This window comes from Mastacembelus armatus, chromosome 19 (genome assembly GCF_900324485.2).
Source record: "Mastacembelus armatus chromosome 19, fMasArm1.2, whole genome shotgun sequence".
NCBI classification, from domain to species: Eukaryota; Metazoa; Chordata; class Actinopteri; order Synbranchiformes; family Mastacembelidae; genus Mastacembelus; species Mastacembelus armatus.
The window spans coordinates 7626148-7649121 of NC_046651.1; the positions used below are offsets into that span (position 1 = coordinate 7626148).

The 22974-nt window shown below is 44.6% G+C and overlaps 2 protein-coding genes across 4 annotated transcripts; one reads left to right on the plus strand and one right to left on the minus strand.

The window, feature by feature from the left end:
- Nucleotides 1–2510: 2510 nt before the first annotated feature.
- Nucleotides 2511–5842, minus strand: LOC113135213 (probable endonuclease 4). The gene is made up of 7 exons (XM_026315000.2): nucleotides 5530–5842; nucleotides 5235–5444; nucleotides 4861–5043; nucleotides 3740–3871; nucleotides 3435–3539; nucleotides 3186–3315; nucleotides 2511–2964 (listed from the first exon to the last, which is right to left on the minus strand). The coding sequence occupies exons 1-7, from the start codon at nucleotides 5636–5638 to the stop codon at nucleotides 2904–2906; spliced, it is 930 nt and encodes a 309-aa protein (XP_026170785.1). The 5' UTR covers nucleotides 5639–5842; the 3' UTR covers nucleotides 2511–2903.
- On the plus strand, nucleotides 5843–22118 carry tnrc6ba (trinucleotide repeat containing adaptor 6Ba). 3 transcript variants are annotated; one of them, XM_026314997.2, is made up of 23 exons: nucleotides 5843–6159; nucleotides 7813–7902; nucleotides 8789–8810; nucleotides 8999–9436; nucleotides 9558–12494; nucleotides 13306–13470; nucleotides 13629–13825; nucleotides 13984–14058; nucleotides 14192–14392; nucleotides 14587–14706; nucleotides 14895–15020; nucleotides 16066–16236; nucleotides 17373–17411; nucleotides 17442–17531; nucleotides 17628–17826; nucleotides 18084–18251; nucleotides 18402–18545; nucleotides 18733–18876; nucleotides 19076–19165; nucleotides 19417–19623; nucleotides 19838–19905; nucleotides 20083–20222; nucleotides 20517–22118. In XM_026314997.2, the coding sequence occupies exons 2-23, from the start codon at nucleotides 7846–7848 to the stop codon at nucleotides 21073–21075; spliced, it is 6357 nt and encodes a 2118-aa protein (XP_026170782.1). In that variant the 5' UTR covers nucleotides 5843–6159; nucleotides 7813–7845; the 3' UTR covers nucleotides 21076–22118. The 3 variants fall into 3 exon arrangements, with proteins under 3 accessions (XP_026170782.1, XP_026170781.1, XP_026170783.1); XM_026314996.2 differs by having other exon boundaries at nucleotides 17373–17531; XM_026314998.2 differs by lacking the exon at nucleotides 14587–14706 and having other exon boundaries at nucleotides 17373–17531.
- The last annotated feature ends 856 nt before the right edge of the window (nucleotides 22119–22974 follow it).

Sequence of the window (22974 nt, forward strand, 5' to 3'; positions counted from 1 at the left end):
CTTTCCTCTGCTCTCTGTGCCACTAAATGCCTGCATTTGTGCATGTATTCAGCATAATAACTTGTTTTTATGTATTCAACAGCTCCCTCTCTCCTCTTTCTGGGACATGTCCTTATTTGCTTTCTTACTGAAAGCTTTATGAGAAGATTGATACCATTTCACCTCCCATTATATCTAAAACCCACTACGATAATGATCAGCCTGCTGGTTTTGAAAGATCAATCATCTCATTGCACCATAGAAACACAAATAAACATATTTTTTCCAAATGTTAAACTATTCCTTTAGAAGTGTTAAATATGTCCCAGGTTAAAACCAGTTCAATTAACACCTTTAGAACATGTTTTAGTATCTTTTGTTGCTATGGGTTTGACCTTTATTATGCTCTTAATAGACAGTTATATATTTACTACCAGAAGTTTAATGGTCACCAAGGAGGGTGTATGACCTGAAGCATCCCTGTAAAGACTGTGAGAATCTGGGAGCGAACACATCTACCTCCCTTTTGCTTAGTCCAAAGTGCTTATGACCAAAGCCAGGCAACTTTCCCAGTGGACATGCTAAAATAAACTAGGATAAAATAGGAGATTGTGGAAACAAAAACCAACAACAAATATGTGCACACACATTAAAATTTGATCATGTACATATACCAAATTGCACTGGATTTATTTCCTACTTAGATTTGAAGGAGATTTTGATGGGAGTCTCCTAAAACCAATGTATAGGTGCTTTCTTTGTAGACTGCAGATTTCCATGATAGAGAATGGGCTTGTTGTAAATTACTTGCCGATGCAGACAGATCTATCACCACATGTTTTTAGTACAACGATTCTGTGTAAACTGTGGTGCTTGCATGCTAGTACAATTTTAATTCTTTAAGCTACTGCGGACAAACACAGAAACATCTTCATTTTAACTGTCTGATGTTTCCAGTCTTTCCAGCTTCACTTTGGCAGGCCGTTTAGAGGCTCATATCCATTTCCCACAGCAACTGTCAGTCTGATGGAAACTGAGTTCAGTTAGAGATCATCAGTTGGCATTTCACGAGCCTTTTACATATGGGTTTGGAAAGACACTGAACTAGCCTAACCAAGGATATCTGGAAGTATTTACAAAGTTGTATAATTAGATCAGTGGCTTAAGGCTGCAGTGGAAAATATTCGCAGCATAATGTAATGACAGAGAAAGAGGAGAAGAAACGGCTGGACGAGCGCTCACAATACATGGGCACACAATGCAACAGACACACATCTTAAGATAATTAGAGAATGGAAAAGCATTTTATATATTCCCACTATTCACACCACTGAATGATTACTTTTAGGGATGTGTGTTCACTGTGTAGCTTCACTGGGTTGTCACCCCTGACCCAACCAGAACATCTCTGAAACCCAGCAGTCATCTGCTTATCTAAACTAAGCAGATGACACAGGGACCACCCTCCTCATTATTCAAACTCCCTCCATCCTTTCCTCTTCCAGTAGCCAAACTCTACTAAACGGAGACCTCTTTTTCATGAGTGCAGACTCAAACAGGCTGGACAGGCATTTCCTGTGGGGTGGGACCTGAGAGCAGAGACATTCTTGGGCCAGGCACCTCCACTTCCTGTCTCTGTTAACACCCCAATGAAAGACATACTGTCTGGACCTGCTCCTGCTTTACACTTTATACTCTTATCCATGCTATTATCAAATTCCAAGATAGCTAGTGTTGTATGTAACCAAAAAAGTAAAAAGTGCAAGGTCAAAGTCTGGCCAGATAACATAGGGAACAAAACATTACAGTGAACCCCATGGAATGATGTGGGAGGGGCAAGCGCAGGAGAAATCATTAAGTAGAGTTTTTGAACATAACAGTTAATAGCAGGTGAAATTTTAGAGCAGGGATTGGCAGCAGATACAATAAAACATCAGTACATCAGTAAAATAAAATTACTCAATCATGGGAAAAGTTTAGGACTAACATTTAGGAATTTAACTCCAGAAAACATGTGTCTTGGCGTGTGTCACTATTGTGAGCACTGTAAGTCACAATGCAGCCACAAAGTCAACAAATACCATGCTCCAAACTTCTTCTCAGCTACAGTCATCAATAAAAGCTGGGCATTTCCAGGCCCTTAATGTAAGGGAATGCTTTTCTGCATGTGTTTACATGCATGTTTACATGTACTATGTGGTGTTAAAGTAGGTGTGACAGTCAATTGCTGTTCTCCTAGGGGTAAACAGCTGCACCAATTTGAAAAGGAATGTGAGAGGTCACTGTAGATGAAGTGTGTTACATGTATATGGGGAGGTGGAGAGCCTTTATGAAGACATATGACAACATGACAGACGTACGAGATGTGAAAAGTGAAACCAAAGCACCATTCCTGTCTGAGTGATATCCTGTGAAATGTTTTATTTCATGTCACATACGGAGTTAGCAGCAGGCCTAAATGGAGGGTCAGTTGTGTTGTGCATGGTAAGAAAACTGAAATTACCATTAACTGCATTAGATACTGTGTTGTCTTAACTACACCAGGAGAAATGTGACTGCCAGATGTAAATGTGAGTAAAAGCTATTTCCCCCCTCCCACTGCTTTGATCACTGCTTGCATTCTTTTCCACTGAAAACACAAATGAGTCTTAAAATTAGGGTTTTGCTTTATTTGTGTATTATTGCTGCCCCCTAATGGTTCATTGCAAATGAGACAAATCCTCCCACCACGTTTCTTCAATTCATTTTCATTTGGAGACAAATGAAAGCTGTTCAGATTGTGCCAAACAAACTTGCATATATTTAAGCTCCATTACCCATCCACTTTGGTCCTTGACAAAGGCATAAATTCTGCTTACAGTCGTGTGAGCTGTAGTTTAGCATGGTTCAGTGTAGCCGGGCTAATCTGTTGAAGTGAATGTTTTCTATTGTTTCTCACAAAGGGAGTAGAGAAGTTCAATCTGTTCAGCATACTCAAATCCTGACCTGTGGGGAAAGGACACAACAGTTGTGTTACAGTTTCAGTACCTACCACACTTCCACTGATTAAATCAAATGGCAATGGTTATAACATTGAAAGTGGTAATTAAAATGGTAATTTGAAGCAAATAATAAATCCCACCTTCTTTTATATTCCTATGTTGTGATAAAGGCAGATGTGTTGTTGTTTGTCAATGTTATGACTCTGTTTTTCATATTTATCTCACCTTCCCGGTGTCTCCAGGATCAGAGGGATGTTGTCTAGTCTGGGCTCGTTGACAATGTCCCGGAAGGCAGAGATTCCAATATGTCCTTTACCGATGTCTTCATGACGGTCAAGGTTACAGCCCAACTTGCCTGCAAAAATAATAACAACAAAAGGTGAGTTTATCTCTTGACACTGAAGAATTTAGAAAAATTTGATAGTTTTACACAGTAACACGTGCATAAATGTATCTGTTTCTAAATTATTGGACCTTTGGAGTCATTGAGATGGATGGCTCTAAGATAGTGGAGCCCCACTTCTTGATCAAACTCGTTAAGCATGGCCTTCACTCCTCCCTCTGCAGCCAGGTCATATCCTAACAACAAAGGAAACAACACCAAGGACAAATGCATCATCAGGTGCAGCCCTAATGGCCGTTTTAACATTTTGAGGATTCACATGCTTCTCTTCTGAATCAGCAAATCTTGTTTTGAGTTTGGATATGGGGCAGATTTTAGGTTCAAACCCTGAAGTCTGAGCAAACTACAAACTAGAGATAAATCCGATTTCACTTACCCGCAGCAAAGGCATGGCAGGTATCCAGACACACTCCGACTCTGGTCTGGTCTCTCACTTTGTCTATGATGCTCTTCAGCTCAGAGAACTTACCGCCCACTGTGCTGCCCTGACCGCTCATGTTCTCCAACACTGACCACATGGAGGGCAAAGGAGAAAAATAAAACAGCACTGTCAATCTGACACACCAGTTCAACCATAATATTTTTGTCCACCTGCTACAAAACCTGATACATGTAGTAAGTAACTACAAGATGGATAGATGTGACTGCTGTTGCTGAAGCGCAGCTGGGGGGCTATTTTGCTACAGCTTCAATGTTTTTGTAGTCATTCCACTGCAGCGTATTATTGACACATCAGCAGTATTTAGAGTCAAAAGCACTGTGGTCTGTGCCATGAATCACAAGCAACGCAACAATGGTGTCAGGCCTTCAGTCAATTCAAAGCTCCACATTAACAAATGTCAGTCTAATGTCAAATGGTTTTGTGTGAGATGGTGATATGCCAGAAATAATGTTACCGGCAAATTTTTTTCATAATCGATTTGTGGTAATTGTTCATTAATCCTCCTGAAGAGGACAAAAAGACATGAAATTATATTAATTACATGCAAAAGGATTTAATGTACTAATTGTAGTTTGACTGCTAATTTCAACCTTAATTAACTGTTAGTTCGTGTTTCAGTGAAATTCAATTTTCACTCAAAAGCAACAAAAAGGTCAATCACTGAGTTATCATCACTACATTTTTTGAGGCTTTAGTTTGTAGCAAATATTTTACTGCAGTTTTCTTGTGTAAAGCATACGTCATTGTGGTTTTTCACCTTGCTAGTATATACATTTTTTCCCGCATTAGCACCAAAAACCTCGTTTCACCTCTAACTTCATTTCCTTCCTGGAAATGTATTCTATTTTACAGTGATTACAAGATTAAAGCTGTGAGACACAGTATTTGTTGAGGTAGCAGCTTATGACCACAAAAGATAATCCTTGAAATGTATGAGCACCTCTAAACTCTCAACAATTTTCAGATGTTTCAAGCTTCATCATAAGGGTACTGTATTTACTGTGAGGATGCCTTGTAGTACTGGGTACTGCTGTTATTTTGTCCACCCCCTGTACCTGTGACCACAGCAGGTGTTTGCTGGTGAGCATGGTTAATGGCTCCTGCTATCTTTTCCACACACTGCTCAGTGGTGATGGAGCCCAGCGAGGAGCCAGGGTGGAAGTTGTAGAGGTTGAGGCCCAGGAGGCTGCAGCGGCTCAGCTCGTCTACGAGCAGCGCCTGGCTCTTCTCAAACACATCTGGGTGTGACACACACACACACACACACACACACACACACACACACACACACACACACACACACACACACACACACACGGAAAGATGAAATAACCAGTGCAGGACAAAGATGGGTAACTGAGCGTGAGGGAGTAAGGGAGAAATGTCAAGGACAGAATTTGCAGGGGACATCAATAAGTGCATGACAAACCCTCTTTGGGGGATCCGCAGTTCATGAGGTAGGACCCATGAGGCACAATGTGGGCTGGGTCAAACCCCTGTGCAGAACATTGCTCCTGGAACCTGGCTGCAGCTGTGTGGTCCAGTTCGGGCCTCTTCCATGACCGCTGAGAGCCCAGGAACAGGCCAAAGCTGCTGCCCCCCATCTCTGTGCAAGACTCCACAGCTTTCCATATCCCACCTATAGGTGCATGTAAAGGAGACAGCACACCAAATGTTTGAGTGAGTGAGCTTTTATTACCCAAACAGATGACATTAGGGTCTACCTTGAATGCCAACATGAGCTCCAATGTATTTCTTATTTCCACGGCCCTTCCTCCTCCTGAGTCCTGTCTCCTCAGCGCCCTCCTCGGTTTTCCTTTTCCTCGGACCCATGCTATCAACACAAAACCGCCACCTGCGCTTAAAATCTCTGCAAAACACGGACCGTCTTCCTCTGACTTAACCGGCTAGTTTTTGTATCAACCTACGAAGCATGCACCGCGGTTCTAACTTGGGCTGCCCAAAGTTTATGAAGGTCAAAAAGGCTGTTTTGTGCATCCCTCCCGGTGGGGAGCAGCCAGTCAGAGGTTTGTACGCAGCTGCGGCGGGCTGGTCATTGGAGGCGCTTCATGCTGAGCAGCAAAATGGCCGCCCGTCACCCGACTGACTCCACAGCGCTTTGAAATTTAAATACTTCTGCACATTAGGGTTTACACTATTGACTTACAACCACAGGACTCATTTACAAACCCGTAGCTTATCGCGCGTATAACTTATATCCATCATCTGCCACTTACTTGACTCTCCGCTCAGGCGTCGCAGTTCTTGTAGCCTCAAACAGCTAAAAAAACGCACTGAAGCACTTTAGCCGAGCTAGCTAACAGGCTAGCTTTTCTTCATATGTGATTCCTGAGGTGAGTAACACTGGCTGTGTGTGTGTGGGGTGTTTCTGTGCGTGGGGCCGTGACATTATTTGCAAAAACTGCATCTGCTATATCCGTCAAACTCCGTTAGCCCGGCGGCTAGCAGCTGCTTAGCTCGCCTAGCTAACGTGCCGTAGCATTAGCACTAGCATTAGCAGAGACTGTGTGTTTGTGTTCAGCACCGTTGTGTACACATAAATGTGTTGTGTACACAGAAAGGTGTATTTAGCAGACGTACAGGGGTTAACAGCAGCTTGGCATAGTTGTTGTTACCTCATTAATAGCGTATTTTACCAGTGTCGGCACAAACCACTCCTTGACGTCCAAACATGGACGGGATATTTTACTGTTAAAATTCTCGCTTGTGTAAACTTGCGACATGAATGAATGTGGTTGGCTTTAACCAGCTCTGTCTTTGGTTTTCGAGGTCGCGTTTCCACGTTTAACACAGGGTGTGCAGGGGAAGCTAGCCAGCGGCTGGTGAACTTGATCAGGACAACAGGTAGCCCTGGCGGTGTTAGCTGCTGCAGCCTGAACCGTGGCTGGACTGAGCTGCAGGTCTCACAGGTTCTAACCACCTTTGGGGCTTTTTGGTCTGCCAGGCCTTGAACTCAGAAATGCTTCAGGTGGGATGTTAGCTTCGTTTTCCGGTGAATCCAGCCTCCTGACAATGTAGTTACACTGAGCAAAAACGAAACCAACTACAGACCGCCACAGCCAGTGCTTAGGGGTTCAGTAGGTTTATGCATTTGCACAATATATTCTCTGCTATGGTTTTAATGTATATATCGTAATGTGACCTTCAATGTGTTGCGGTTGTGGTAACTGCTGCCTTAAATCAGTGCTTTCCTGGGTTAAATGCTGTCTATTTAGATTAGTGATTGTATGGGGAAAAAAAATCAGCCTTATAAATATCTCCAAAGCACCACATCTTATTCCTTAAATAGCCACACAGTATATTTATTAATCAGTGTTGAAGAATCTGATGAAAAATATGATTTTAGTTGGATTTAGTCTTTGTCAGGCTGTCTTATGTTCCTGTGTTGAGGATCCTAATGACAATGCATTATTTGGTGTTCTTGGATTGCACACAGCTTCTCACAGCTGTAGAAGAGCCTAACCCTGAAGATTTGCTCACAATCCCACTTAGAAGCAGTTCATGCACAAGCGTGGGTCTCAATCATGTAGATGGTGATTTCTTAAGTTTTCCATATGCAGATTCAGTCTGCTGACCATGTGACCTGGCTGATAATATCAAACCACTTGTAAATTGTCTGAATTGGTTGAACCTACCAGCTTACAGTGGTATGCATTCTTCTGACAGGAATAATAACTGTGTTGGTTGCCCACATGTCCAGCAGTATTCTTAGCTCTAGCACCTGATCGCTGATTCATTCAATCAAGCATGCAGTTCATCGTCACTTACACACATGGATGGCATGTAGCAACTGTGATTTTGTCTTTCTCTTGATATTTCTTGCTGCAGTCATTAACTATTAGCCTGTATTTTTTAGCAGCGCAAGACATCAAGACATACCAAAGCCCTCAGCTTTACAAATAAGCAGTCAGTGGATTTTTTGGAGTGGTGAATGTGTGATGACTTTTTGGAATATCTTTTTTTTTTTTTTTTCTTCTTCTTTCTAGAAGAACTGAGTGTCAGGACAGGAGCAGTAGTTCATGGAAGACAAGAAAAGGAAAAAAGAAGACAAAAGGAAAAGGGAAACCTCTCAGAAGGTGAGTGTGTTCTGGTCAGCCAATTTGGTCTCCCCAGTAACTTATTTAAAATGTACTTAAAATGAAATGGATTTATTTGTGTTTGAGCAGTACACAGGGTTGAGTGGTGCTTTGATCACTAAAATGCATGCAGGTTTGCCAGACAACTTGCATACATGGTAACATGCCAAAAGAAACATCAGTGCCTTTTAAAATAGCAAAAAGTTTCATTATCTGAAGAACCATATTTGGTTTTCATTTTATTATGTGGGGCTTGAGATCTGTGTCCCCTACCCACAGTGACTTGCAAACTCCAATTATGGTGAACATGTTGCAGCACCATGTTTACCAGCAGTAAGCTCATCAGCAAAGAAACAATAAAAGCAACAAATCTGAGACTGAGAAGTGCCTGTTGCAGTTATTTTTTTTTTTGTCCTTAAACCATGTCACTGTCTTATACCAGATTTCAGATGAAGTGATGTCGAAAAATAAACACATCTTTTGTTTTTATGTAAGAAATGTAAACTATTATGTAAGAAAACAAAAGTTTGAAAAAGATTTCATTGACCTAGGAGGAGTTTCATTTTTCTGTTAGTATTATATCTGTCAGTGCGGACAAGAGAACAATGTGTAAGATGTGGCAAGTCTCAACAGTTAGTGTTTATTGATGGTATGTTTATTATCCTGGTACACCTAGTCTCAACAGTTCTTTTCTTCTTCAGTTTTTTTTTCAAACCACATTAATAGTTTCTTACTTGTAAACCCTGTATTTTCTCCTGTTTTATTCTTTTTTTCTTCACCTTTTTTCCTGCTCACATTTTATTATGGTTACTTATTTGAACAACATTCTTATCTTGATGCTTTTGAAAGAATGGTTTAGCAACTAATCTGTTTTGTGTTATTTTAGGTTACAGAACAAAAAAACAAAGGTAAGGAATACATTTACGTATGTTTAGATATACATGTTAGGTAGATGATGTGTTCATTTTTTCATTTACCAAGAAAATGGATAGAACTTATGTACAGAAGATAAAGTGTGCATTACTCTCTCAAGATGTACTTGGTTAAATGCTTAATTTCATCCCCTCTGAATCTCACCTCTCTGCCCTTCCTGCAGTGCCAGACTTGACCAAGCCGGCCTCAGCTCAGTCTTCTGCCACTCAGAGCAGTTCTGCCTCCCCTAGCCCTGGACCCACCCCCTCTGCCTCCCCATCCCCAGCCACCTCGGGCCCTGGCAGTGCTGCCACCCCATCACAGGGCGGCAACAATGCCAAGCGCCTGGCAGTGGCCAACGGACAGCCCCCCTCCATTACCAGTTCTTCCTCCACCGCTGGCGGCACCAGTGCTGCTGGAAACGGCAGTACAAGTAGCGGAGGCGGAGCCCAGGCGCCTCAACAGCAACCACGCTACATGCCGAGAGAAGTGCCGCCCCGATTCCGCTGCCAGCAGGACCATAAAGTGCTACTGAAGAGGGGTCAGCCGCCACTGTCCTCCATGCTGCTGGGAGGGGGAGGAGGAGGGGATGGCCCCAATGCAAACACGACTGCTGTCTCAGGTAAGTGATAAAAATGTTTTAGAATACCTGCATTCTGCACAGTGATTATTTTGATAACTTATTTAGCGTTTTTTTTTCCTTTCAACCAATCAACTCTGTCTTGTGGGATTTTCTTTTTCAGATTCTGGTGCAGCTGCCTCCTCATTGGCCCTCACCTCATCATCAGTTGCTGCTTCTACTACTACTTCTAATTATGCAAATTCCATGTGGGGGGCAAGCTCAGGCAGCCAGGCCTCCTCTCAGGGCAGGGAGAAGGTGATTGTCGATGGCAATGACCTGGAGGAGTGGCCTAGCATTGCTGGCAGTGATGGGGGAGGAGCTTCTTTTATTGGAGCTGGAGGGGGCAGCAGCAACAACGGAATGTCTGTGAACAGCATCAGTGCCTCTGGCAACCAATCCTCACCCACTTCCTCGTTCTCTTTGCCCAATGAATGTATGCAGTCATCCAATGGTGTGGCGTGGGGCACATCTGCCTCCCAGGGTCATCTTGGAGGAGGGAATGCAGTAGCTGCAGCTGGGCCTCTGCTGCAACAGCCTTCCTCACTTTCCAAAGCCTCCACTGTGCCAGGGAGCCATGACGCCAGTGGCCCCGTCGATGGCAGCAGTGGGATTCCAGGTGCCAACTTCAATCCAAATGCCAACCCTTCGGCCTGGCCTGCCCTGGTGCAGCAGGATGGGCCCACTGCGGCAGGGGAAGGAGGTTCGTCTTCCTTTCATCACCAGGGACCTGGAGGGGTTTTGTCTGCCAACAACTCTGTTTCCTTGGGTCTGGGGCTGGGAGGTGGGCCAGTCGGTGTGGTGGGGGGTCACCCACCTTTATCTGTGAATCAATCAAGCACCCATCAGCACCAACTTCACCAAATGCAGTCCAGAGACAGAGAGATGGGAGGGGGGAACTGGGACAGCGAATTAGCGGGACCAAAAATCGCAGGGGTAGAAGGTGTTGGAGGAGGAATGGACCGTGGTGTGGGAGGAGATGGGATGAATGTGGGAGACCACAGTCTTGCCTCCTCTTGGAGAGGCCAGCCTTCTTACCCTGCAGCTAACTCCAAAACGGGTGCCTCGAGGACTGATGGATGGGAAAGTGGAGACAGTGGCACAGGGGGATGTGGCGCTGCTGAAGGGGATAATGGGACCTCAGTTTGGGGGTATCCAAATTCCACTGGTGCAGTTAATGCTTGGGGCAGTGCTGGAACTGGGGGAAATAATAGTCAAACCTCCGGGGTATCTCAGGGAGGGTGGGGGTCATCAGGAGTGGGAGGAGAGAGGGGGGTTTCTGGTGGTGATTGGGGTGGGAGCTCTACTAGTATTGCTGGAGCTAATCCAGCTGGAGGTGAGGGAATGAGTGTAAACTGCAGCAGTAACAGCAGCAGTAGTGGGGGAAGCACAGGTGGCATCCCCCCTGCCACCTCCCCCTCTTCCACAACAGCCACCACTATGACCAGAGCTTGGGACAATCAGAAAGGAGAAGGTGAAACAGGGGAATGGGGTGGGGGAGTAGGAGGACAGGGAGCACGGGGAGGCTCTTCATCCAGTGGTGGAAATTCCAGAAGTGGGAATACAACTAATAGCAGTCACAGTCGTCCTCGTCGCCAGGCACCTAATGCTGAAGCTGCCTTACAGAACCTGCTTAGCCGGTCTGATCTGGACCCACGGGTCCTGTCCAACACAGGCTGGGGCCAAACACAGATCCGACAAAACACAGCCTGGGATGTTGATGAAAATAGAGGACCAAGTAAAGGTGTATCATCATCAGCTGCATCAAAACACCCGTCTTCTCTTGGTGGTCTATCTCAGTATTCTGCTGGACCTAGGACCCTAATCACTGATTCAGTGACTCCAGGGATTAATCCTCCACTGGTTTCATCTGCTGGGTCCTCTGGGGAGGGCTGGGAGAGCAGCAGCAACAGTAGCAGTAGCGGGGCTTCTCTCTCTGGGAGAGTGGCACCACCTCCGGGCTCCAACATGAGGAATCTTGGCGTCTCACAATCTGGACCAGTGACCACAACCGGACCGGGTATGGGGTCAGGGATGATTCCAGGACATAACCAGCAGGGAAAAGCGTCTGGCTGGAGTGGAGCAGGGGTGGGGGCTGGGGATCGCCAGGAGGCCAAAGGTTGGGGGAATGATGAATGGAGAGAGACTAGTAGGGGAGGGAATGGAGGAGGATGGGGTGATCTTGGCCAACAGGGTGACCCAGTGAGTGGAGGCTGGGGAGGAAGTCAGGAGGATAAAGGGACAAGGGATTGGAAAGAAGTGGGTGGGAATGGAGGAGGAAGTGGGTGGGGATCAGGGCAGAAAGTTGGAGCAGGTAGGGACTGGGGAGAGCAAGAGTCCAAATCAAATAGCGGAGGAGGAGGATGGGGGGATGAGAGGACAGACCGAGGAGGAAACTCAGGTGGGGATACAGGTGTGGGTGGTTGGGGAAGCTGGGATGATGGTACTCCCCGGAGAGCCTGGGGAGCAGGAGCCACAGGGGGAGGGATGAGTGGAGGAGGGGGGGTGGGTGTTGTTGGGGGCATGGGGTCCAAACCTCATCAAGGTTTGAGTGGAGTAAACAAATCTCACCAGATGCCAAACAGCCAGCTGGGTTCCATCACAGGCCCACAGGCACCACAGCAACAATCACAGCCCCGCAATCAGCATCCACAGCTACAGCAAGCATTGGACCAAGGGGCTATGCAAGGGGCCGGAGGGAGGAAACCCACCTTTCAAGCCCAGAATCAGAACCAAAGCTCAACCTGGGGCCCCGCAGGAGTTGGAAGTGTATCTGAACCAAGCGGCTGGGAAGAACCCTCGCCGCAGTCTATAAGCAGGAAGAACGAAATTGACGATGGAACATCAGCATGGGGAGATCCAGATAATTACAACTTCAAGCCAGTCAACCTGTGGGATAAGAACAGTGCCCCTGTTGGCCAGCAGCCACATGGTCAAGGTCAGGTCCAGCAGCAACCTCAGGCACCTCCAGTACCACAGCAGCCTAACAGACAGGCTGCAGGGCTTGGAGGTAACCGAGACTTCAGCACTGGCCATGGACCTGGGAAAGCCTCATCCATGGGTAAGACGATCTGAATTTGACCATAATATCATAAATATTGGAAAGCACTGGTTACTCACACATGCTGGAGGAGTCAGGCATTAGAAAACAGTCCCCACACTGAGATATTTTCCATTAGTAGAAAACTGAATTTTAAAGAAGTAAGCATTTAAACATGCAGGCTTTCCTGTAAGGCTCAGTGTGATCAAAGTTAATGTGTGAATTAGTCTGTTTATGAAAGAGTAGTGGCAGTTTCACCGTTAAAGATGTTTAAACATTTTAGCATATATTGACTGTCTTCAGCTACCACTGGTGTCTCTATGGATAAGGCCGATACAGCTGTTGATGTAGTGTAACATAGCAACAACAGAATCATGAGGGATTTGATCGTTTTTCAGCCTGCCACCTGCTTGCTATCTCTGCAGCTGCAACTCCCAAACCACAGTAACAGCAATCAGCCACATTTCTCTCTTTCCTGGGTGCTACAGCTGAGGTTAAATAGGTACAGGCTCTGTAAGTGTATATACTCTGGGTAATTCTGAGACTGCAAAAAATATTATTTCAATGTGCCAGGCCAACTCGAGCCAAAAATTCATCAAATCAACCAAACAGGAAGATAGGTTGCATAGCCCTTGTTGAGATTTTATAAACCTGTGCATCATTGCAAACCCCTAAACATGCAGAGCAGTTTGGGTGTCATGTGACTATATAAACTAGTGTCCAGTCATTATGCAGAATGCAGACATTAGACTTGAATTGAGGGAAATAATTATAGTGTCCTTACTGAAACCAGTAACTAGTAACAACATGTGTTGTCTGTGTGCGTTGGCAGGTCCATCAGGTTGGGGTGGTGCTTCTCCAACCAGTCCTACTGTAGACAATGGCACAGCAGCTTGGGGAAAGCCTACTGATGCCCCAACTGGCTGGGGTGACACTGATGATGCTGGAGGGAAGACAGCAGGCTGGGGAAACCCTTCTCCAAACCCCATCAAACCTGGTTAGAAAACTAAAACAAATAAAATATTATAAATCTGATTTTGAGGTTTTGGTTGGTCAAAAAGAGATGTTGCACAGCATGTGGGACATTGGGATGTTTACTAAAAACATGAGAATGATAATTTTCATATCGGGTGATGGCATTAACTGTTCCTGCAGGTTCAAAGTCTATGCAAGATGGCTGGGGGGACAAAGATGGCTCTATGGCAGCCTCGCGTCACTCAAGCTGGGAGGATGAAGAGGAGGGAAGTGGCATGTGGAACAGTACTGGCTCCCAGGGAAGTGGCTCATCTTGGGGTCAGGGAAGCAATGGGGGTTGGGGACAGAGCCATGCTGGGAAGAAGCCCAGCAACAAGGTGGGTAACTAGTAGGAAAATAAATCTTGATCAAGACAAACTGCAAAAAATATTTAGGTTTGTTAACTGAACAAAGATGTAATGTTTGGTTCCTGTGACCGTTGTATTTCCTTTAAAACCTCTGACCAACTAAAAACATTGTGAACATTCACTCACAGGGTCCACTTAAGGCTGGAGGAGGAGACTCATGGATGAGCCCAATCAACAGACAGTTCTCTAACATGGGGTTACTGGTAACACAAAAAACCATCTAAGCCACAGACTTTATAACTAAATTAGTAACATTCAGGCAATTATCATGTTGTCATTGCCTTCTCAATGATAGTGGTGCTGTTAGTGATGATGGTGGCCTTTTCTGCTGCACAGAGTGATGATCCAAGCAGCCCAAACATTGACCTGGCTCCAGGCTCTCTCCAGGAGAAGAAGATAGAGGCAGAGAAAAGAATGGGAATGAATGATTACAATGGAGATATGAGGAAGGGAGGAAGAACAGGTGGGGGCATAGCTTATCGTCCACCTGGTTCCAAAGAAGCACCACCTGTAGATGCTGGGTCCTACTATGACAAGGTAACACTTCACTGCCTCCTTAGCAGTCTTTGTCTTTTGTCTAGATTACATTTAATCCTATTTCACTATTCTTTATTTCCTCTTGTGATTCTACCTTTTCTTCTTGGTCTGTCCCTTTTTCTCCTTGTCTTATCCTTCCCCTACCTCCTTTGCCACCACTCAAATTGGTCTTCTGTTGGCTGTCACTGTGACAGACCTTGCCTTTGACCAATCAGGATGGGTGCCTTGGGGAGGAGGGTCCTTGCTCTCTGTACTCACCACCCACTGTGTACAAGCCCCATTCCCTCTTCAACCACACTGTCCCCTTTAGACAAGTAAGATGACCTCTCCTCTTGTTTCTGTCCTACCATGTGCCTCTTCTAGTTTTTTGTTTTAGTACAATAATCAGTGTTTTTTTTTTTTCCACCAGTTTGATATCATGTTCTTCTGTATTAATGTGTGTTTTATGTCAGTTTCACTGCTGTGGTCGGTCTTCTAAGGTTTCATTTCCTGTCATTCACAGGGCAGTCACAGTATCTTTGGCAGTGGTGGAGGGATGGCTCAGTCAAGACACCAGCCAAGTGTCCCACCCATAAACCAGTCCCCAGGGATACGAGCGCAAGTGCCTCATCACTTCCTGTCACCTCAGGTACTAACGCATTTGCTTTTACTCTTAACAGGTTCCTTTTTAGCTTGAAAATGCTTCACACTTTGCACTGACACAGGAAATATGTGGGTTGACTGTTGGTGTAAAGCACAATTGGTTGAAGGGTGACTCATATTTACTGTTTATGTCTGCTGCTTGGGCACCAGTATAAAAGCAGAATGCTGGAAAATTAGTTTGTTATTTCAATTGCCCCTCTCTATTTTCTTGTGTTTAAAGGAAGTTTATATGGCTCTTGTTTTGATCAGCTGGTGTTGTCCTTTTCTAAATACCCAAAGGACTGAAGAAAACCAACACGGGATTTGCTATTGCTGTATGTTTACACCCTGTGTTGGCATACGTCATCTATTCATGAAGTCAAGAAGAGATAAAACAAACACCTGTTTTGATGATATCCATAGCTCTGTGCACTTCTTATTGATTTTGAGAATAAGTCTTAGTGGCAAATATTGGTTCTACTAGCAGATGAATGATGTTCTGGTATATCATCTTTGAGATATTGAATACACTGGTGAAAGAAAAAACATTTCTAATTCCCTACTTATCACTTATCAAGAAGGATTTTAATACATTTTTCTCTGCAAAATTTATTTAAATACATTTTTAAAACACGTTTATCCAGGTCGCACATGCAGTCAACTGCCTATATCTGTGACTTGTTTTCACATGTTCACTAATATGTGTAATTGTCTGAGTTCTCTTCTGTGAGCTGACAGTGTGATCTGGCATGGAGCCTGTTAGTCTGTGCAGTCCCTAGAGTGCATAATCATTTAGGACAGCAGTGATCATAATTCCTGCTTGCTTCTACAAAACATAAAATAAAGATATAAAGTTAAACATGTATTTTCCAAGAAATGGATCACTTTCATTTATTAGCTTGTCAACTCACTTCTTTTAACACCTACTACTGAAAATAGGACAAAAAATCTGTGTTAATTGGGGCCAGGTAGCAAGCTAATTTGGTTGCTATTGGTTACAGATCCAAAGCGTGTTTTCTAACATGTGTGTCTGCCACTGTGTCTGTCTCCAGGTGCCAGGCTCCGTGCTGAAGCAGATGCCCCCTCCCAGTGGAAGCATGGGGGGTGTTGGCAGTGTGGGAGGAGTGGCAGGAGTCGGGGGAGGTGTGTTCCCTCCACAGCTGTCCCCCCAGCACATTGCCATGCTCAGCAGCATCTACCCGCCCCATATCCAGTTTCAGCTGGTGAGGCACAGCACAATACATCTCTGAACACCACTGCAGGGTTCCATCACAGGTCTCCTGAGGGGTACAAATATCCATCTATCATCTATACCCACTTATTCCTAACCGGGGTCACAGGGATCTGCTGGAGCCTATCCCAGCTCTCTTTGGGTGAAAGGCAGGGGTACACCCTGGACAGGTCACCAGTCCATCACAGGGCCACATAGAGACAAACAACCTCACACACTCACACTCACACTCACTCAATGCATGCATGGCAATTTTTGCCATGCATGCAGGAAACCAGAGTACCCAGAGTAAACCCATGCAAGCACTGGGAGAACATGCAAACTCCACACAGAAAGGTCCCTGTGTATCAAGACATTTTGAAATAATGAAAAATAGATTTGTACTAAGTGTTTCTGCCACACATGCATAAGTTAACATGGTGTCTACACAGCCATCACCTTCCCCTTGGTCAGAAGGTGTTTTAATGAGTGTAGGTCATCAATATTTCAGAAGCACTCAAAGATACATACACAGTTGCTGTGGTTATGCACGTAAATACAGGTTAGTAGACTTAAAATGTAAAAATATGTTCAAATTTGACTCACAGTAATATGCCCTTAAACATGAGCTGCCACAGTGCTAGTATTCCCTCAGTGTCATGTGAGAAGAACGACAAAATCCTTCACAGCATTATGCCTGACCAAACTGGGTCATTACTCCTGCTGCATTTTCTGTTTCTAAAATGTATTCAATAGGGAGGGGCGTAGGAGGGCTCACCATAAATAATACTAAACACCTATATTGTCCTTAAAGTCACATTTTACAATTAGCTGAGAAAATGAAGATTTTGCAAATTAAATCTATGTAGGAACCCTGTCAGCACATGACTTAATAGCAGTAATACAGTGGCAGGGCCACACTGATAGCCAACTACACTAAATTTGAGTGAAACAAACTTTTATTACAACTCTGACTCATTGACCAAATATTTCAATAAGAGCAAAAAAGTGCCACCCAGTTTACAGAGCATTTACTGTTTTGTCAGAGCAAAGCTTCCAAATCATTGTGAAGAGTACATTTTCATCTCTGTTGCCATCTCACTACTTATTCTATTTTTGTTTCGTTTTGTCTGTCCTGTGTTTGTTCAGGCTTGTCAGCTCCTCCTCCAGCAGCAGCAGCAGCCACAACAGCAGCAGCAGCAGCAGCAGCAGCAGCAGCAACAACAACAACAACAGCAACATCAGCATCTACTGCAAAACCAGAGGAAGTTCACGCCAAACGTGCGTCAGCAGGCTGACCCTCAGCAGGTACACAGGTGGCACACATACGCACAATATCGTTCATTCCTTTTTTCACTTCCTGCTCTGTGCTGCTTACTCTTATGTTTTGTTGTGTCCCCTTAGTTGGCCAGAATCATGGCAGTGCTCCAGCAGCAGAGGCAGCAGCAGCAGGTTGGGGGTTTAGGTGGCAGCTCCAAACTTTCCCCTTCCCACCATGGTGGTGGAGGGGGTCCCAAACTGCCTGGGACTGATCCCTTGCCACACCCTGGCCTGGCAGGATCTGTGACTGACCTGCACCAGAAAACCCTTGGACCCTACTCTGGTGAGCAATTGTTCCTGCATCATTATGACTACTGTGGCTATATGTGATTATTTAGGTTGTCTTGTCTTTGTCTTTTCTGGAACGCTGTGTATCAGCACCTCTGTTGCTCTGTGCCCAAGACAATCATCTCTTCTGGGACAACAAGTTTACAGAGAAAGAAATGAAAGCTGTATTTAAAAAAAAAAAAAAAAAACAAAAGTTACACAAACACAATAATCCCATTCATGTTTGCCTCTGCTCTGTCTTCTTGTGAGCAGGGTTTGGTTCTGGGATGAACCTTACAGGTCTGGACCTGGGTGGCTCTGTAGTGGGGGGACCTGGGGGCATGAAGGACCTAGGGGGTCAGCAGTCCCGCTTCAAATGGATGATGGAGGGCCACTCTGCACCAGACACATCCTCACCTGAGAATGCATTCCACAAAAATGGTAATCTGTCAATTTGGGTTTTTTTAATGCAGTGAAAGGATGCTCAGGCTGATGTATTAAGAAGCGCACATTAAGGTGATTTGTCAACCTGTCTTGTGTTGATGATGTAGTGATGTAACATATTATCAATACCATTTGACAACCTCCCAGGTCCTGTCACACCCATTAAGATGCCTGGGGGATCGCCCTACTCTCAGTATGACATGATGGTTGGAGACGGGCTCAGTGACAACTGGCATCGCACTCCTGGCAAGATGGTTACCAAGCCTGCCACCACACCTAGCTGGCCGCCTGGTTAGTGACAAAAGATACATTTTCTGTTTTTCAATAGCAAGCACCTGGGTAGTTTAGAAATGTGCCCTTTCTCCCTTTAAGAGGTGGTGTTAAGCTTTAGAAGTGAAACGTGTCGCACTAATTCCATCTACGCTCCTCCCGCTAACATCTGGATTCAACAAGATGCATGTCTGTGTTACTTCTTTAGAATTCCAGCCTGGCGTACCCTGGAAGGGCATTGACCGTGTTGACCCAGAATCTGACCCCTACATGACCCCAGGGAGCATGATGGGAAATGCGGTATCCCCCAACCTCAATGATACTGAGCACCAGTTGTTACAAGACAATACTGGTAAGCAATAAGCAGCTTTTCCTCTGACATAAGGTGTGTGATGACACTTTTGTTTTAATTTTTAACTTGTTAGTTTCTTCAAGTGTGATCTTATTTTAGTTTTCCAAAAATGTGAATGGATTCTGTTTGTTGGAGTACTTTTTATTCATTTGAGGATGAAATTATGTCTAACACTTAAAGTTGGTGCCTGTCTCTTCAGATTCCACCCCTCCCCTCAACACCTTGCTGCCTTCACCTGGTGCCTGGCCCTACAGTGCCTCAGACAGTCCCCTCAACGCACACAACTCAGGTAAGCACGCCCTCCCATAGCTGAGCTGATGTTATTTTTCTTGATTTTCTGTTTTCTCATATAACATATGATTGTCCTAAAGCATGTATTTAAAATTTAAATGTCTCATCCTTATCCTGTTTTTGTCTTCTTTTGTCTGGGTGTTAACTGGCACAGCCTTGATTACAGCACTGTGTAACACTTGCTACATATAGATATTTACATGGATAAGACTCCTCTAGACCTTCATACACATTTCTGTCTTCATACAGCTAAATACACAGACTACAAGACCAGCTGGCCTCCAGAGCCCATTGGACACAAGTCGTCATGGAAAGCCAGCCGGGCCAGCGGCCAGACCCAGCTGTCCCGCCCACCTCCAGGACTGGCCAGTCAAAAACAGCCATCATCTTCCCCTTGGTCAGGAGGAGCCCCTCGATTGGCTGGTCGGGGCTGGGGCACTGGCTCAAGCACTACTGGTAAGGCCTGAATGCATTTTTTATGTTATTTTGGTTATAAGATTGTCCCTTTTCTCCTCCACCAGGCACAGCACTGATGTCACGTTAAGACTCTATGTATATTTGAGTTTAAAAGCAAGGATCGACTAAAGCATCAGAGAAAGTTCATCATTTATTACATTTGAGAAACGGAAGGTATAAAAACAGGTGTATTGTGTTTTCTCTCTTTGTGCAGGCTCAACCTGGAGTGACTGCAGCTCTCGGGAAAGCTGCTGGTTGGTGCTCAGCAACCTCACACCACAGGTACAAACATAGGCAGGTTTCACAAAAGGAAAAACCAGAGTAAAATTCAGCTTTTACGTTTGGTTGTTTGGTTCACAAAAAAGTATTTCAAGATGGAAACATGACCATTGCTCTGGATTTCACACCCACCCCTTGTTCCTTTAAGTTCACCATTTTCCATCCTATATGTCCCTGCAGATTGATGGCTCCACTCTGAGGACCATCTGCATGCAGCACGGGCCCCTGCTGACCTTTCACCTGGGCCTGACCCAGGGCACCGCTCTCATTCGCTACGGCTCCAAACAGGAGGCAGCCAAAGCCCAGAGTGCACTCCACATGTAAGACTCACTCTGTTGTTTAGATAACGTCTTTATAAAATCTCTCTCACAGGTCTGTAATTAAAAGTTGTCTCCATTGTCTCCCTAACATTTTGCCATTTTATGGCAGTTACGTGCCAGTCTGATTTCTGGCAGTAATACAGTAAAAATAGTATGTCGTAAGAACTAGAATTTGTTTTTACATTATCATTTATCTTGAAAATGTTAATTGGTGATTGTGGTTTTTTTCAGAAGGTAAAACAATTTTTAACCTGTACATTTATAAGTGACTGACAGACTTTGTGATTATACCAGGTGTGTTTTGGGTAACACCACCATCTTGGCGGAATTTGTGAGCGAGGAGGATGTGGCTCGGTACATTGCACATTCCCAGGCTGGAGGCGCAGGGAGTGGAGGAACCACACCTGGATCTGCAGGCTCTGGGCCTACAGCAACCTCCGTGGTGGGAGCTAATGGTAATGGGGGGAGCTGCGACAGAGGTGGAGCAGGAGGCAGCAGCGGGGCAGGAGGTGTAGAAGGAGGTTCCTCAGCTGGAGGAGCAGGAAATGGGCCTGCTAGCTCCGGGTGGCAGAGTCTGGACAGCACAGGCAGCGCTTCAGACCAGCCTGCCACCCAGGGGCCCGGTCTAGGGATTTTCGCCCAGTGGAGCAGCAATGGGACTGGAGTGGCTGGGGCGGGAGGTGTAGAGGCCGGAAGGCAGGGTCTGTGGGGTGGTATGGGTGGGATGAGCGTGGCGGGGTACCCAAGCAGTAGCCTCTGGGCTTCCCCAGCACTAGAGGATCGTCACCAGATGGGCAGCCCCGCCTCACTGCTCCCAGGGGACCTGCTGGGTGGGGGGGCTGACTCCATCTGAGGGTCTGACTGACACAAACCTACGTTTCACACCCAAGTTATAATTGCATATGTCACTCTGTACTTATTTACACACAGAGCTGACGTGAATTAAAGCTACACTGGTGACCCAACAGGCAGACACTCAGACACACACAGGTTACATGCAGTACATGCACACGATATTCTCACACATACCCATTAAACCGCCTAACTTTAAATGAAGACAACAGTAAAACTTGAACTGGGGAAAAAGGTGAAATCCATTAAATCTTAAGGACTGAACTGGATAGCTCTTTGTCTTTTACTCCAAATCCCACCATCTGCATTCAGAGACCCGATCACTCAGGCATGCACTGTAGACAGGCTCAGCCAGAGTCGTACATGTCAACAAGTTTAGCTATTGCTGTTTTTAGTGTGCCACTTTTTTTCTTTTGTATTACTATTTAATGGTCAGATCTCAAAAATCAGACTTGCAGACTGAGCCCTTACAGACCTGGTTGGCGTACGTGAGTTCTCATGTTTGGAAGCTTGAGAGTGGGGAAGGATCTGGAGTTGGTAGAAAACCGGGGACAACGCCACACTACTGAGTCAAATGGACTATCAGCAACCGTTGAGCTCTGGGAAAGGAGAGCATTTTTAGTAGGTACCGAGACCTCTACCTTGGTGGAAATATGCCATCAACATAGGACCCAGGGTGGAAATGAAAACAGAAACAACATTAGCCAAACTTGCACTATATGCCTCTGGGTTTGTTGTTGACACATCCTCCTCAGATCCCTCCATTTTTGAAACAGAGCTACAACACAACAACTACACAGACCTTACAGGACAACTAAATGTTACAACAGCAGTGGCCTTGGCTAACACCCAGTGGCCCACCACCCACCATGTCAGCAGCATCACACCTTCTCATCAGTTACACACTGCTCTTATACTTGGCAAGCAAACTTATATCTCCTTGTTGATGTATGTCGATTGTTTATCTTTTATTTTTTTCTGTTTTAAAAGAAAAAAATGTGTGAAACTTTGTGGAAATCCAGAGATGTCTTTTTTTTTTCTCTTTTTTTTCTTTTTTTTTTTTTTTTTTTTGCCCTGAAACACTGACCTCGCTATTGTGTTTTTCTTACTCGAGAAATCAAGTTGGTTATTATATATTGTCATAATGTTAATGACTATGATCACTTATTTACTCGCTGTACAAGGTGCCCTCCTGCCTGCCTGTTTGTGCATGAAAGGAGTGTTGACAGTATGACGAATGGAGGAGGATGTGATGAAGGTGGTGATGATATTGGAAGTGTCTGTGTTATTGCTACAATGTTGAATGTTTTTTTTCTTTAATATTCATGACGTGTGTGCGTGCGCGTGGTTGTGTGCGCGTGCTTGCTTTTGAACATTTATCTGCTCGAGTCAGGGAAGTGAATAGATGTTAATCTGACAGCTTACATTTGAGACAAAGCGTGTGTGTGTATGTGTGTGTGTGGATGTAAACACATTTGTGTGCTTGACTGTGTGAATGGCTAAAATGTTCAAAAACATTGGCACTATTGCATATGTCTCAAGATGCATTTTTAGCAGCATTTTGTTTTGTTCCTGTTGGTATTTTTTTTTGTTTTGTTTTTGTCAAATGCAATAAGACAATTCTATTTTGTTTTTAGGACGAAGCAACCAATTGAAGGCATTTCTGTTAAGATGCCAAATCCTACTATACCAAGAAGAGCTGGAACAGTGTTTTAGACACGTTAAAAACATTACCTGTTATGTTTTACTGTTTGTTTTTTTTTTTTTGTTATATGTATCAATTTAAATTAAGTCAGTCTTTATTATCACTCCTGTTCAGGACGTTTTCACTTATTTCAGATGTTTCAAAAAGGAGAGGAAATTAATTTAAAGCAGAAACGAACAAGATAATAAAGGTTGA

Excerpts from the sequence above, each read along its gene's own strand:
- LOC113135213 (XM_026315000.2), bottom strand. The coding sequence starts at position 5,638 with ATGGGTCCGAGGAAAAGGAAAACCGAGGAGGGCGCTGAGGAGACAGGA. Across the intron at positions 3,316-3,434 it reads CCATCTCAATGACTCCAAAG|GCAAGTTGGGCTGTAACCTT; the intron begins GTCCAATAATTT and ends TTATTTTTGCAG. Across the intron at positions 2,965-3,185 it reads ATCCTGGAGACACCGGGAAG|GTCAGGATTTGAGTATGCTG; the intron begins GTGAGATAAATA and ends CTTTCCCCACAG.
- tnrc6ba (XM_026314996.2), top strand. The coding sequence starts at position 7,846 with ATGGAAGACAAGAAAAGGAAAAAAGAAGACAAAAGGAAAAGGGAAACC. Across the intron at positions 14,393-14,586 it reads CTGGGTCCTACTATGACAAG|ACCTTGCCTTTGACCAATCA; the intron begins GTAACACTTCAC and ends TCACTGTGACAG. Across the intron at positions 20,223-20,516 it reads GCCCAGAGTGCACTCCACAT|GTGTGTTTTGGGTAACACCA; the intron begins GTAAGACTCACT and ends TGATTATACCAG.